The 15,480-nt window shown below is 36.6% G+C and overlaps 2 protein-coding genes across 2 annotated transcripts; both read right to left on the bottom strand.

Annotated features, from left to right (window-relative positions):
* Positions 1-307: 307 nt before the first annotated feature.
* LOC133527553 (uncharacterized) lies at positions 308-8,768 on the bottom strand. The gene is made up of 6 exons (XM_061864610.1): positions 8,387-8,768; positions 7,150-7,289; positions 6,565-6,736; positions 4,370-4,542; positions 1,511-1,699; positions 308-1,117 (listed from the first exon to the last, which is right to left on the bottom strand). Exons 2-6 carry the CDS (start codon positions 7,273-7,275, stop codon positions 407-409), a joined length of 1,371 nt encoding a protein of 456 aa, XP_061720594.1. The 5' UTR covers positions 7,276-7,289; positions 8,387-8,768; the 3' UTR covers positions 308-406.
* Positions 8,769-10,187: 1,419 nt separating this feature from the next.
* Positions 10,188-14,317, bottom strand: LOC133527569 (enoyl-CoA hydratase, mitochondrial-like). The gene is made up of 4 exons (XM_061864626.1): positions 14,129-14,317; positions 13,221-13,425; positions 11,005-11,192; positions 10,188-10,382 (listed from the first exon to the last, which is right to left on the bottom strand). The coding sequence occupies exons 1-4, from the start codon at positions 14,300-14,302 to the stop codon at positions 10,317-10,319; spliced, it is 633 nt and encodes a 210-aa protein (XP_061720610.1). The 5' UTR covers positions 14,303-14,317; the 3' UTR covers positions 10,188-10,316.
* Between the last annotated feature and the right edge of the window lie 1,163 nt (positions 14,318-15,480).

Genomic DNA, 15,480 nt, shown 5'->3' on the forward strand with positions numbered 1-15,480 from the left:
GATAAATAGTACTATGCCTGGAAAAGGGTTAATCATCACTTGATTTCTATATCTTTATTTCTAGTCCCGTCTCAGATTCTACACGTAGTTATCGTAGTTCACGTAGTTGATAGTAAGTTTTAAAATAATTCCCAATTCATAGTTAGTCTCGCGTGTACTAAAGTCAGACTACAAATGGTTTCATAAAAAATGTTGACTAATTATTAGTTACACAGAAATTCCATGATTTTGTCTTTTGTATAGTACAATACATACATGTTCTAATTAGTATATATGTTTCAGTTGACTAACTTTTAACCAACAGAAATTCACCGTGCTCAATAATGCACCTATATAAACAATCAGTTCATATTCTCTTACTTTTTAAAATGCAAACATCTGACATCTATCGGTTAAACATACTTATTCAGAATAAGCTATCTAAAATCGACCCCTTAAACTTATTTAAAGTCTTCTCTTCCAATTCAGTTAGTTTAGTTTCAAGATCTTTCTTCGATTCATTATTAACTAATTGTATTGTCTCATCCTTATTTTCTTCTAAATTGGGTACTTCTATCTTATTATTACTTACACTTATAACTTCTGCATCATTCTCTGTACTCACATTTACACTATTATTAGCCTTTCCTGTATCCGAATCACTTTCCGTAACCCTAACATCAATATTCCCATAAGTTTCTTCATTACTTTTATCATTTTCATTATTAACTATATCATTTATCGCATCCTGGTAGTCAGCGGTGCACACGTCTGTATTCTCCTCTGTAAGAATAACCTTATCACCATTCAATCTTTCATTCCTAACTATGTCTTTAAAATTCTCTGTATCGGATTTTATCATTGCTTGGAAATCCATGAATTCTTCAACACCTTCTCCTGTTATCGGCTTTTCGTTTTTTATAAAGCTTTCGACGTCCATTTCTTTATCTTTGTAGTAGTCCTTAGATGTGATAGTGGAGTTCCTCTCTGTAGGTTCGGTTCTCGGGATTTTGGCCGCCTGGTTGGACTCTGCCTCTATTCTGGCTTTGGAGCGCTTTATTTTCGTTCCAGTTGCGTCTTTGTTTTTCCGTGATATCCGCGGTGGCTCAAATACTATCGGTACGGGAGGTGCTTGTGTCTGAAAATGGAAGGAATACACTTTAATTTTGTATTAAATTAGTAAAATAAATATTGGTATTGGGAATTTATACAGCACTAAGAAGAACCCTCTGCTACTGAAACTATTGATCGATACTGAAATGTGCAAAATTATTCACTAGTAGCATATAAAGAGGAGTTTTTACGGTTACCCAATTTAAAATAAACAATAATAATAATTCAGCCTAAATACGTCCCACAGCTGGGCACAGCCCTTCTCTCATGTGCGAGGACTTGAGCCATAGTACCCACGCTGGCTCAATGCGGGTTGGGGACTTCACATAGGTACATATTAACAAAGTTTTTAAGCCAAAACAGAGTCATCCTAATCCCCCATACAGTCAAAATACTATAAATGAATCTCGTTACATACCTCTGGTTTCTTAAACGGCGTGAAATTCTTGCTTCTAAATACAATTCCTTCAAACAAAAAATCGAGTAAATAAGCTTTTTTGTCGAAATCCGCGGGACTATTTTTATGTCCTGTGACTTGCTTGATGTCGAACTCAGGTTCTTTGGGGAACATCCATCGGTGTATTGAAGCAAACGTGTTCAAATTTTCCTGTAACAATAATATAAACAATTTAGCGGAACATTAATGATTCGTAACATGGAGCGACATCTGTAAATATGCCTTGAGGTACTCTTCTGAATTAAGTATTTTAGCTTCAGAGCGCAACCCTCCCCTGGAGCTCAAATTTTTTATACAGCGTGTGCCCTACTGCGGCGTCTGCGCCCTCCCCCCTACGCCTACACCCCATAGCTCCGCCCTTGTTAATTTCCTTAATTGTTTTTTTATTTATGATCTCTATAGTGCAAGTAAAATCTACTTATTTTTGTTAACGTAACATAAAAATGCATTGAAATCTCAAAATTTCAACAAAAAATTGGCATTTTAGGTATCATTACATTTTTGGTATTCATATGTAACCGCGACCGGCAAATCGTCACACTTTGTTGCGTGCCCTAAGGACGCCTTGTCAGTTGTCGGATTATTCGTATAAAGATACAAGCAAATCTCGTCCTTATGGCAAGCGAAAAAGTGGGACGTTTTGCTGGCCGCGGTCACATATTATTATTTTATGTGCCTGATCATATTTTAATAGAAATCCATAAAGGATGTTTATAATTGTATTCAACCTCAAACTACTCTTTTACTACAATAACCACTTTCCTCATTTCCAGCCCCACATATATTCGTTGATTCGGGCTGCAAGTCTCAAAACTGATTTCAAAATTGTAGATTCTTAAAATTGCATATAAAAACCTTATACAGAAAATTTTGAAAGTTTTATTTTCAAAAATATCGTTCAGCTCTCGGGGTATTTGGGATGAGCATAATGTACTTAGTCTGGTCATAAGTTGTGTCACAATTGTTACTGATAAAAAACTTATAGGCACAGAACCTTTATTATTAATATACAACGGTTGAAATCTTATTTAATGCTGAAATACATACTATATAATGTAACGTAATATACTGTCTCACTTTTGCAGAATTCCATAGTCCGCGCGCGGTGCGTTTGTATAAAGATAACCTACTTCCCCGCTCTTTGTCTATCGCTACCGCTATCATAATTCTATGTAAAATTCGGAAAAAATTAATAAAAAAAACAAGCAAAAAATACGCGACCTGTTCAAGGTGATTTTGATCCCTATTTATTTCATTTTTCTTACAGACTCGCCGGAGAACTAAATGCTGGTTGGAAGATAAAATAACGTTCTAATAAAGTAGGTTCATAAAAATAAACAATTGTAAGTACCTATTTTATTAATGTGACACTGATTTTTACTTCCTTTTGTGAAGTACAGTTATTCACAATCCAGCCGCGTACGAGGGTTGCTACTTATATATCCGGAAACAAAAAAACAAACAAACGTACACGGCTGAAAATGGTTTTATTGTTTTTCAAAGTGATTGATGATCTATGCACTTTTGCATTCGTGTGAACCAATTTTTGAAGCACTTCTGCCACTCCGCCTGAGGTACCTCCATAACGTGTTGTTTGAATGCGTCGACAGCATCTTCAGCGGTCGAAAATCGTTGACCGCGTAATTTATTTTTTATATTGGGAAATAAATAAAAATCATTGGGTGCCAAGTCAGGGCTGTACGGCGGAATGACCCGTTAATTCCACATTTTGACCTTCCAAAAATAGAGTTGTTTCGCGTGACGTATGACAGCTGGCATTGTCATGATGAAGAATGATTCTTCGTCGCTGGTTAGTTTTACGAATTTGTTCAAATACTTCTGGTAAGCAAATGGTCGTGTACCAATCTGAATTAACCGTTTTACGGTTTTCTAGTGGCACTGTAGCTACATGGCCATTAATACCGAAGAAGCAGGCCACCATTTGTTTCAATGTACTTTTTGCACGAGTAACTTTCGTAGGGTTCGGCTCATTTTGAAACACCCATACTGTTGCTTCGTTTCGGGATCGTATGCATAGACCCAGGATTCGTCACCTGTATAGATGTTATAAACGGCCTTTGAGTCACCACGGTTATATATTTTTTACATTTTATTGCACCATTCGACGCGAGCATCTTTTTGCTCCTTAGTTAAGTTGTGCGGTATCCAACGCGAACAATTTTTTTTTACAGATAAATGATCATGTAATATGCTATTAATGCTAGTCATAGAAATACCCAGTGTCGCCTCTATCTTGCGGTACGTAACATGTCGGTCGTCCATTATAAGTTTTCGCACAGCCTCAATATTTTGTGGTTTCGGGCGACCTGCCTTAACTTCGTCCGTAAGCATACTACGTCCACGATTGAACTCGCTAAACCAGTGATACACTGTAGTTTTAGATGGAGCTTCATCACCAAAAGTTGAAGTTAGTTGATCTATGCACTGTTGTTGCGTTAAACCACGCCGAAAATCATAATAAATCATATCACGAATATTTTCACGAGTGAGTTCCATTCTTGCAGCGAGATGACATTTAAAACCCGTCCAAAACAAAACACTAGCGTTAATAAGAAAGAAAAAATATACCGGCCAGTACTCAAAAAAGTTCAAATTTTACCATGGAGGTTAAATATACTATTTAAGAAGATTGTAATCCCGGTTTCCGGATATATAAATAGCAGCCCTAGTATTTGCGTCTATCGACGATCCCAAAGTAAACAAATAGTAAATAATTTCCAAATTTCCAATTGCTCTCAGATGCTGTCGCGTCCCATTTAGATAGTTTCCCATTGTCCCACATTGTTCTACAGTACATACCTTCATATCTTCATTAGTGAGATATATCTTGAAGTCGGCCTGCAGTTCCCTCGGCAGATCATCGTCGACCACGACGACGGACCAGGTGCGGCGGCAGAGCGACGGCAGCTGCTGCCGAGTGTTCACGAAGATGGACTTCTTCACGTAGGGGTTAGAGGACTCGAAGATTACGTCTGGAATTCAATAAAACCATTGGTAACTTTCTACGGAAAATAACTTAATTACAAAATTGGTTTTAATTTTAATCTATATATATAAATGCACGTGTCCTGACTGATTGACTGACTCATCAACGCAGAGCCGAAACTACAAATGCTAGAAAGTTGAAATTTACACACTAGGTTGCATTTATAAAGTGTACAAAAGCTAAGAAGCGATTTTGAGAAATTCAACCCCTAAAGGGGTTAAAAAGGGGATGAAAGTTTGTATGGGGGTCAAACATTTTTATTAGATAATATATATAAAAAAAAATATATTGGTTATTATCACAATGACGTTAATTAGAATAACGGTGTCTTTTAGAAATTAACTGAATTTATGCTCATTAATGAAACTAACAGAGTTAAAAAAAAGTTTTATTTTTTACATATTTATAGTAGGTTTAAGACTATATTATTTGTCAAATTTCATAGTTCTAGGCCGACGGGAAGTATCGTATAAATTTTAATTCCCTTGAGTCTCAAAATTTACGTTTTTTTTACGGCATAAACGGCCGCGTCTTTTTTTACGTTAACTTAGAAGTTTTATTTTTTCCAACTTAAAGGGGTTGTAGACCTGAGTCTATGGTTTTAATTCAACTCGATGTCTCCACACGTTCCCTATATGGTCTTGACAGACAGGCAGATGAACAACAAAGCGATCCTATAAGGGTTGCGTTTTTCCTTTTGTTTTGAGGTACGGAACACTAAAAACACAGTGTATTTATAAACTTTATAGGGATGTAACGTTTATGGATTTGGCCGACTAATCGGCGCTCGGATACTAAATATTACCATAAGTAGCCCCGATAGTAAAATTAAATTATTAGGATATCATTATGTCATCGCTTGTATTTGGGTTTCACAGAACTGGCTTTAGGACCTGTTTAAGTCCAAAGAATTTTTATTAATAAATTTGACCACTGTTAAAATAGACAGTCGTCATTGACATTTATATCGGAACCAATATGGCGCTCATGAATATCTGGAACTCGACGATATTTTCAAGATGTTAAGAGTTAAGTCCAAAGAATTTTTATTAGTAAAGTTGCCCACTGTTAAAATATACAGTCGTCATTGAAATTTATATCGGAACATTCGGAACCAATATGGCGCTCATGAATATCTAGAACTCTACGATATTTTCAAGATATTAAGGGTGCATCTTCAAAATGTTTTTTAGTGTTTTAAGCATCACTCTGTAAAGTACTGATATTTTGATCATTATTGGTCTATCTGCTTCTTCACTAGTTAAAACCTTTGTGACAGAACTTATCTATCGTACCTATCTTTATACGATATGCACCTATGTAGCTTAGAATAAATTTAAAAGTGGAAAAATTACTGTCTTGGGTGAGACTTGAACTCACGGCCTCTGGATCGATACTCCAGCGCTCTGCCATCTAAGCCACCAAGACCTCATCCCTAGGAAGCAAATTTTTCCACCATATGGGTCTAGGGGACCCTAGCGACATCTACCGTAAGAACGTTACACTTCTTGGACGGCTACCGGAGTTCCAAGTCATATTGGAAATTCACCAGTAACGATGTGCTACCCATACTAAATTATTTTTTAACAAGCAAAAACGTCTGCAAACGATGCTATATAAATATTGAATATTTAGAATCAGATTTTGACGAATAGGTAAATTGAAAGAACCGAATTCTCTGTAAGCATAAGCAATGTTTTGACATTATACGAGCTATAGAAAATAAGCATAAAATATTTTTGAAAGATAAATAAGAAAGTCCAATACAAAATGATAATATTTTATTTCTGTTAGCTATACATTTTTGATTGGTATAAAATACTCTATGCTACTGTACGTCTATTAATCCGATCGTAAAATTCCGACTAACACGATCTCATGCGTATGTGTAAACTGAGGGTCTACCACGAGAACCAATTCCCCACCACACCAATCAAAAACCAATCTTGCATATTCGACCAGAGAGATAACGAAATATCGATTTTCTTGGCAAAGCCCTTTTACTGACCTTCCGTGGTGGCCCAGGTGTGGAAGTGGTGTCGCCAGTGTTGTAGCTCTGTCGCACGGCATAGCACCAATGCGGGCGACGGCAGTACCTGCCGCAGCGCCTGCAGAAACAGCACTGCCACCACTGTCTTCCCGTAACCACTGGGATCGTTGAGAATCAAACCACCCATTTTCTAAAAAATGATTAGATTATAATAAAAATAAGCGTAAACTTCATGTGATACAATGCTAAGTCAAATTTGAAAAATAGACTTTGATAGGTATGCATATTTAATAGGGAATTCAAACCAGTTATAACCAAACCAAAACTGAATGTGTACTCATGTACTCATTTCCTAACACACATATTTCAGTGATTTCTTGATTTTTAAGATTTCTAAAATTTTTGACTATAAGCCAAAACCGGTTTTAACCTTTTTAAGTTATTATCTTAGTTTTAGATTTTTTTTGTCATAACCAATTGAATAACTAGTTATGGAATTTGACATACCTTAGTATGTAAAAAAATATGTTTAAATTTGAGCATCACTTAACAAACATGGGTTTTAGGATATTCTATAGTCATCAGCCTACTCTTAACCTTTACCTTTTTATATTGGGCATAGAGCAGCCGGAGAGCATCAACCTGATGCTGCATTAGCTGGTGATGGTCCACATAGATGTTGTCCGGCTTTGAGAGGTACAGCCGCTCCTTTATCTTAATGTCAGTCATTGTCAATTAATTATCTGTAAGTTGAAACAATTTATTAAAACCATGTTTTTCTTCTTATCTTAGGCCCTGACTTGGCTGTAAACCAATTTTCCTACAAAGATATACTGTATAGTGCATACAGTATCAAAACCTTACCAACAAGTCAGGAATGGACTTAGAAAGTTAAACTATGTTAATATAATGTGGGTACTTAAGTTTTGGCACTTACTGTACACTATTGGGAAGATTGTGATACTTTATTTTATTGAAGTGTTTGCTTATAATGTTTATAGAGTCTGTTTGTAATTTTAGATTCTGGAATGCATTTGATTTATTAGAATTCAAGAAACATTGTTACACAAACAGCCATGTTATCTAACAGATTTGACCAAAAGTAACAATAGCCCCAAGTTAAAACATATTTTTCTAAGTATGTGTGAGATGTTAGTTTATGCTGGTTCAAGGACACATAGTTGTTTTGTACATACAATAGATAAATATTTAGATATGCCATGAGATAGTAAGCAACAAGGTAAAGGTCATGTACCAAGTAGCAAATCCACACTCAATTTGATGAACATGATTGCATGAAAATCACTAAGGAATCAACTTAATATTTTAAAACAATGTTCAGTAATAATTATTAACTACTCACAACTCACAACAATGTTTAAATGGAGTAATTTTTCTAATCAGATTTTTAGATACTTTAATCAACTAACTTTTTTTACAGATACACTTTGATTTCAGGGACTCAATCAAGTACAGTTGTGGGGCAGCTTACTAACATTGATTTCTTATTGAATGGGTGTTGGTTGTGTGTAGGCGGGAAGTCTGACAAGAAAAATGTTCCAACTTCTACTCATACTGTTTTGTTACATTAGATAAAATTTGATGACTGTGAAAAAAAATTTCATTAACAACGTCAATAACATGCTTGGAGTCTGTTAGTAAATATTTCTGTCACATGTTGCAGTAAAATAATATAAAAATATATTATTTTCCAATCATAATTTTAATAACACTTCAGTATGGAGCTACACTGCTGAAGTAATGATTATAGTAGTTCAATAAACTCATTTAGGTAAATCGCAATCACGACTAGTAATTAACCTAAATGTTCATAACTTACTGTTGAGGTATACCGAGAAATCTTCGGCGATTTACGACGGCATATTCTGATTCAGTCTGTTCAATATTGACAGCGTCATAATCAGAATATACAGCATTTCTAAGTAAAACAACGCTACAAATACAGAGACACTGGTTTTGTGCACTTCTAGGTCCTCGAACTCCTGCATGATATGCCTGTTACGGTAAACATGATCCCAAAACATGGAAACCGATTTTACTATATATATTCACGCGCAGAACACACTCGTAGGAGTCGAAACTTCGCTTATAACTAAAGTTGTAAAAACATTTTGCATTAATTTGCTATGTATGTAAATGAATTCATTTACAAGGTGAGAAACACGTCGGTTTCCGATTATTCCTCAAATCACATATACTATACTATACTTCCAAGTTGAAAGGACTCGAAGGATTTGACTTTTAGCGCTAGTGTTGCAAGTATGGAGCCGTGTTGAAAATAGACCACCACGACTTTTTAATTTGGTTATATTTTTTTCAAGTGACAGTTGCCAGCTGATTTGTACCAGTGCTAAAAATAAAGATTCTCATCTTTATATAAGGGCTGTACTCACTTACGGTTAGCAACCGTAGCGGCAAATCGCGTGTTTATTTTATTTATTTAAACTTTACACATAGGTAGGATTAAATATTATATTAAAATTCAAATATTAATTACATAATTCAATAAAAAGTTAACAACGCTCGGAACTTGCTCTGAGGATGTTGCCAAAAAGTCATATTATGGAAATGTGTTTCCGCTGCTAACATACGGTGTTATTTTCTGGGGGAACTCGGTAGACATTCACGGTACATTTATCCTTCAAAAACATGTTTGCGTACAATATACCGCATGCATACTGAACAATCCTTACGTAATGTGTTTAGAGAAAAGCGGTTTCTTACTCTTACTGGAATATACATTCTAGAACTTTGCCTCTTTATAAAAAATAATGACGCCTATTTTAGGAAAAAACCTCGCAGAGAGATAATATCAGAGATTAGTACAAATTTAATCTTGTATGTCCAAAATCAAATAACTCAATATTTTACAGAAGTACATTCAATACTGCAATACGTGTTTTTAACGCCCTGCCAATTGAAGTAAAAATATTAGAGGGGAATCGTTTTAAATTTAAGTTAAAAAACGGGTTGATTGAAAATGTATTTTACAACCTAAATGAGTTTTATCTGGAATTACCAGTTTGATAATAATAAGTTAGTCACTAAGCTAGTATAGTTAGTAGTTTTAAGATCACATATATTGTATGCTCGAAACGGGCAGCTGTTGGTTCGATATCTCCTGTATATGACATCTTATGTACACAGTTAACAATGAATAAATACTTTACGAGAATAATAAAATGTATAATAACGAGATAATAGTATCATATCACATCACATCTATGCACTTTAAGAGTTTCCTGTAAAATACACCATTCTATCAGCAAAAATATCATTTGACTCCAATATGATGCGGTTAAGGCAACTCGGTGTTTACAGCTTTGTTACAGTTGCTATTCTAACGCCCTTTTCAATCTTACAAACCAATTCTTACAATACCCAAAATACGTTAGCGCGTTTATTCACATTCTTGCTTCCCACGTCCCCTCTCATGCGCATACAATAACTATACTCAAACACATCCAACTTGTCATTATAAAAACATAATGCGCGCTTCGCGCCTACATTGTTTTAAAATATAAATACAATACACCTATTATTGTATTTATATTGGTGTTTGTCTAGTCTGCTGATTCTAGTTGTCTCCAATTTTCTTAAGGCGGGAAAAGATTAAAGTCTTAAAAATAAAGTAGTATATTTAGTAAACGGTAATAAAACAATATACACTGGATTTTAAACAAGATAATTGCACTTTTTCTTACGACCTACATCATTTTCAGATTTTTCAGTATAAACAAATTATAAAATTAGTTATTCTTGAAGTTAGGTGGCCTCTTCTCAATGAATGCTGTCATGCCCTCTTTGCGGTCCTCCTGAAATAGAAAAAGTGAGAGAAATTATATAAATTCCAAAAGCTAACTTTTATACTGCACTAATAGCAGTCTCTCATAAGGAAGGACCTGTATATTACAACGCTCACGTGCATGTGTACGTATACGCACACGCAGCCGGTGTGCACAGGCCTTTAATTGACTATTAATAGACCTTAACTCGTTGTAATAAGCCATAGCCATTAACTGTGGTGACGATGGGACTCGACTAAGGAATCATCCAATGTGAAAATAGATTTTTTTTCTTCAACGATCAATCTCGACCTTGGGTCTCTGGCACAGTGACCTTGTCAGTAGACACAAGCGGAAAATTTAAAAAATGTAGGCGCGAAGAGTTGACTTTCCACAGAAAATTTGAATTTCGCGCCTCTTTTCTACTGACAAGTTGCGTGTGTTTCAGTATTAGGTAGCATTTAAAGAATAGTGTGAGAATGTCGAGAGTTTCGTGTCCTCTAAAATCTAGAATGTACTGTGGCTAAAGTACCGTAGATTTGTTTCTCAAACACTAGCCCAATCTTGACAGTAGTCTCATGAGGCTAGTCGACTGATTTCTCGATGATAGGCGACATGTGTTCAGTCTCTTCTAGAAACATCTAGAACTCACCGTAGCGAAGGTGCCGTAGAAAACTTGCTTCTCGAACTCGAGCCCGCTCCTGAGGGTGGTCTCGTAGGCCTGGTTGACGGCCTTCTTGGCCATCTTGACGACGAGGGGGGAGTGCGTGCCGATGCGCTCTGCGAGCTTGATGGTTTCTTCTAGAAGCTTCTCGACGGGGAACACGCGGCTCACCAGTCCTGAGAGGGTAAAAGACTTATTTATTTATGAATGGCGGTAATGGTGAGGTAAACGTCCTAGTTCTCGATATGCCCATGCCAAATTGACAATGATGTAACTACAAAGATGACATGTACAGTCGCCATCAGATATATCGGAGCGCCCAAGGTATTGTCAAGGCGTTAGAGTGCGAGTCCGGATATTTTTGAGTTCCTGGACCGCTCCGATATATCTGATGGCGAATGTACTGGGGACTCTGACTTCTACCTTATAAAACAACGCATTATATTATACCTATTTTAATTAATAATTATTGAAGGTAGGCGAGTGAAGGGGGTATAAATGAATTCGACATTTAAAGGCGCCATGAGTTCAGGTCATTCTCTGAACGCATCTTGCTGAGCATTGAGCGGACGGCCGGTCGTGCCCCTAGATCAGATATAATAATAATAATATTTAACTTTTATATTCATATTATAAATAGCCTAACCTAAGATTTTAAATGAATAAAGAGAAATAATATTTTCTTTACTGTCCATTAAATAATGGAAAGGGAATACAGAAAAAGAATACACATTACATTACGTAACAACAGTCGGTCTTATCGCTCAAAAGCGATCTCTTCCAGAAAACCTTTGGGTAGCAGGAAACCAATAACAATAATGAACGGGTATCTAGTGCTGATACGAGATATCATTGTTATTGAATTGGGTACTTGACACATGTTGAATATTATAACAAAATTTAGTTTAATGGATAGAAAATGAGCCATCCATTATAAAAAAGTGTAAGTTAAAAAAATATATTGAGATTATAAAAAATTACAATTTCAATTTTTTTTTGTCTTTCAAAAATAATATATAAAAAACTTGTAATAGATGTACTTAGAGATAATAACTAAACTAAATGTAACATCTACTGATATGAAGCGAAAAAAAAATTGTAACTATTCAATATTAAAGTAACACTGCATGCACTGTTAACTGTTAAGCTTTAAGGATTATTTTATCTTCTTCATGAATTTATCAATGTCAATGCCTCCCGGAGCCTTAAGCTCCAGTGTTGTAAAACTTGTAAATAAAATCTCCGAATAATCTAACTAATTGTACCTAATTAATAAGTGGTGAACGGTGTTGGTCACACATACTGTAAACACTGTTTAAAATACTTTATATTTAAGCCTTTCTTGTAGTGACTGTTTGTTTACCTAAATAAATTAAAAAAAAAAAAAAAAATTGAAAAGAAAATGGTACCATTCGATTCCTTATATCTTATTGAAAAATAAATTGTATGACAACTATACACATAAATGCATTATTTCAAGGTCAAAATGGCAATTTCCTTAATCTTCCATACGTTTAGGACAGACTTATGTGATATGACGTCACATCATATTATAATTTTGTTAGAAGCGTTTCTATCGTCGAGTACGAGCGTCAGACTTTAACTCTCATTTCTGACCTTTGTGTTGCTTAAATGCCACGAGTCCTATATAAACATTTGAAGCTCAGGAAAATCAAGATCGTTTGACATCATTTACAAAAAAACTGTCAAGTAGCCAATTGTTATTTTTAGTTATATTAAACAATCGATTAGTTGGATCAAAAATAAAATAACGCATATTTACTAAGTTTGTGCAAAAATAGTTACAAAATTTCGATGGTTGTTGGTGGTGGATGGCACTTTAGACCTATCTTCGTGATTTTCTTTTCTATCAAGCGAAAGTTGTTTACCCAACGAGGTTTTGAATTGATGATGTTACTAGAGAAAGGGCTGAAGAAGTCAAGATCGTTATCCATATTTTTTGTTAACCGTGTTATGATCTAAAAAAAGGCGCTACGATTTTTCAAAAAGTGCTCGAGAAACCCACTGCACCTTAAAACCAGCTTTCGAACTTCCTAATGTTTATGCCCTAGACGCAGACATCCACAACTCGAAGAGACAGCAGTGAGGCTCAAACCCGATTATGTGTGCGTTGAAAATCAACTTGTTATGTTATGAGTAACAGTGTTGTCTTAAGCAAGCCTACATCTGTCTAGCTCACTCACCCATCTTCTCCGCCTCGTGGGCGTCGATGAAGTTGCCGGTGAGCACGATCTCCATGGCCTTGGACTTGCCGACGTAGCGCGGCAGGCGCTGCGTGCCGCCCGCGCCGGGGATGGTGCCGATGTTGATCTCGGGCTGCCCGAACTTGGCCTTCTCGCCGGCGTAGATGATGTCGCACAGCATGGCCAGCTCGCAGCCGCCGCCGAGCTGGACAGGCGGAACGAGTTGGTTACAAATTTGATTCCCGTTCCAACAAAGTGCCAAATGCAATACGCCCTTCGAAGTAAAAAAGTTTGAAACCCCTAACCTTATGATATACATGAACATGGAAATTTACTTTGATTTTTTTTAATACATTTTTTCATGTTTGCAAGATTCAATTCCAAATGCCATCCTTCCTAATATAGATCAACTTTGAAAGTTAATTGGGTTTTGTAGGTAAACTATTGTTGCAATCAACCCGGGCACTCTCCATTCTCCCCAGTGGTTGTTGGGTTGTTTAAACATTAAAAAATCTTCAGATTATTTTGAAAAAGAGCTACGGCGAGCGACGCGAGAAGTGTTTGTTGTATTGTGACAATGGTCAACCTAACCTAATTATAATGTATCTGTTGTAGCAAGTGCACAGCAAAATACACCCAATACCACTCTAATAAGCACAGCAAAATACACCCAATACCACTAATAAGCACAGCAAAATACACCCAATACCACTATAATAAAGTTTAGTTTATTTACAGAAAAGCCATCGACGGCAGCGATGATGGGTTTGCCGCAGCTGGACACGTCTTCCCACTCACACAGGAAGCCGGCCTCCGTGGTGTCCGAGAAAGAGTTGTTCTGCGTCTTTTGTAGCAAGTGCACAGCAAACTACACCCAATACCGCTGTAATAAAGTTTAGTTTACTAACAGCAAAGCCATTGACGGCAGCGATGATGGGTTTGCCGCAGTTGGACACATCCTCCCACTCGCGCAGGAAGCCAGCCTTCGTGTTGTCGGAGAAAGTGTTGTTCTGCATCTCCTTGATGTCGGCGCCGGCGGCGAAAGCCTTCTCGTTACCTGGAGATACGAGTACAGAAAACATCTGTTTAATCGTGATATGCTATCTTAAACGGCCGTAATTTATCATATCATTAGCAACACCTCAATCAAAAAGGTATCAGTGGTCAATTATAATTAAATATTATGAAAAATAAATATTATAGGACATTATTACACAAATTGACTAAGTCCCACAGTAAGCTCATTAAGGCTTGTGTTGTGGGTAGTTAGCCAACGATATATATAATATATAAATATTTATATATACTTAAATACATAGAAAACACCCATGAGTCATGGGCCATGACTCAGGAACAAATATTTGTGTTAATCACGCAAATAAATGTCCGTATATATACCAGGATTTGAACCCGGGACCATCGGCTTTCATAGGCAGGGTCACTACCCACTAGGCCAGACCGGTCGTCAATTAATCATCGTTGATCATTTTGTTTCAGTTATCTCTGCAGCTTACTGTACACTAGGTACCATCGTATTTATTCAAATAAAAAGACCCTTGTGAGAGGGCATCGCATGCGCGATAACTCTTGAGAGATTTGTTGAAACAAGCGAGCTTTAAGTCATATTAATTTTCATATAATTATTTTCATTCTTCAAGGGAGCCAAAGGGCTCACATGCATTTGATGACAATAGCCTGTAAATATTAAAGAAAACGGGAAGTATGTACCTATGTACAAATGAGTACAAAATAGATAATAGTACTAAGTCCTTCTGTTCTGAGAAAAGTCACGAAGCACGTTGTTCACGACCCCGATAATGACTTTTTTTCTTTATACTACGTCGGTGTCAAACAAGCATACGGCCCCCCTGATGGTAAGCAGTCTCCGTAGCCTATGGACGCCTGCAACTCCAGAGGAGTTACATGCGCGTTGCCGACACTAACACTCCGCACCCTCATTTGAGCTCTGGCAACCTTACTCACTGGCAGGAACACAAGACTATGTGTAGGGTCAAGTGTTATTTGGCTGCGGTTTTCTGTAAGGTGGAGGTACTTCCCCAGTTGGGCTCTGCTCTAGATCTGGAATGACATCCGCTGTGCTGTGCCCTACCACACAAAGCAAGATGACCTTCACGGTGCCGATACCTGTCTATTGGACATAGTTTAAGCACATACCCGGGTCCACTGGGACCCCGAATTGAGTGAAACACCACTGACAGAAGGACCTTTTGAATTTCTTATAATCATATTGTTTATATTT

Source organism: Cydia pomonella, chromosome 18, assembly GCF_033807575.1.
Source record: "Cydia pomonella isolate Wapato2018A chromosome 18, ilCydPomo1, whole genome shotgun sequence".
NCBI classification, from domain to species: domain Eukaryota; kingdom Metazoa; phylum Arthropoda; class Insecta; order Lepidoptera; family Tortricidae; genus Cydia; species Cydia pomonella.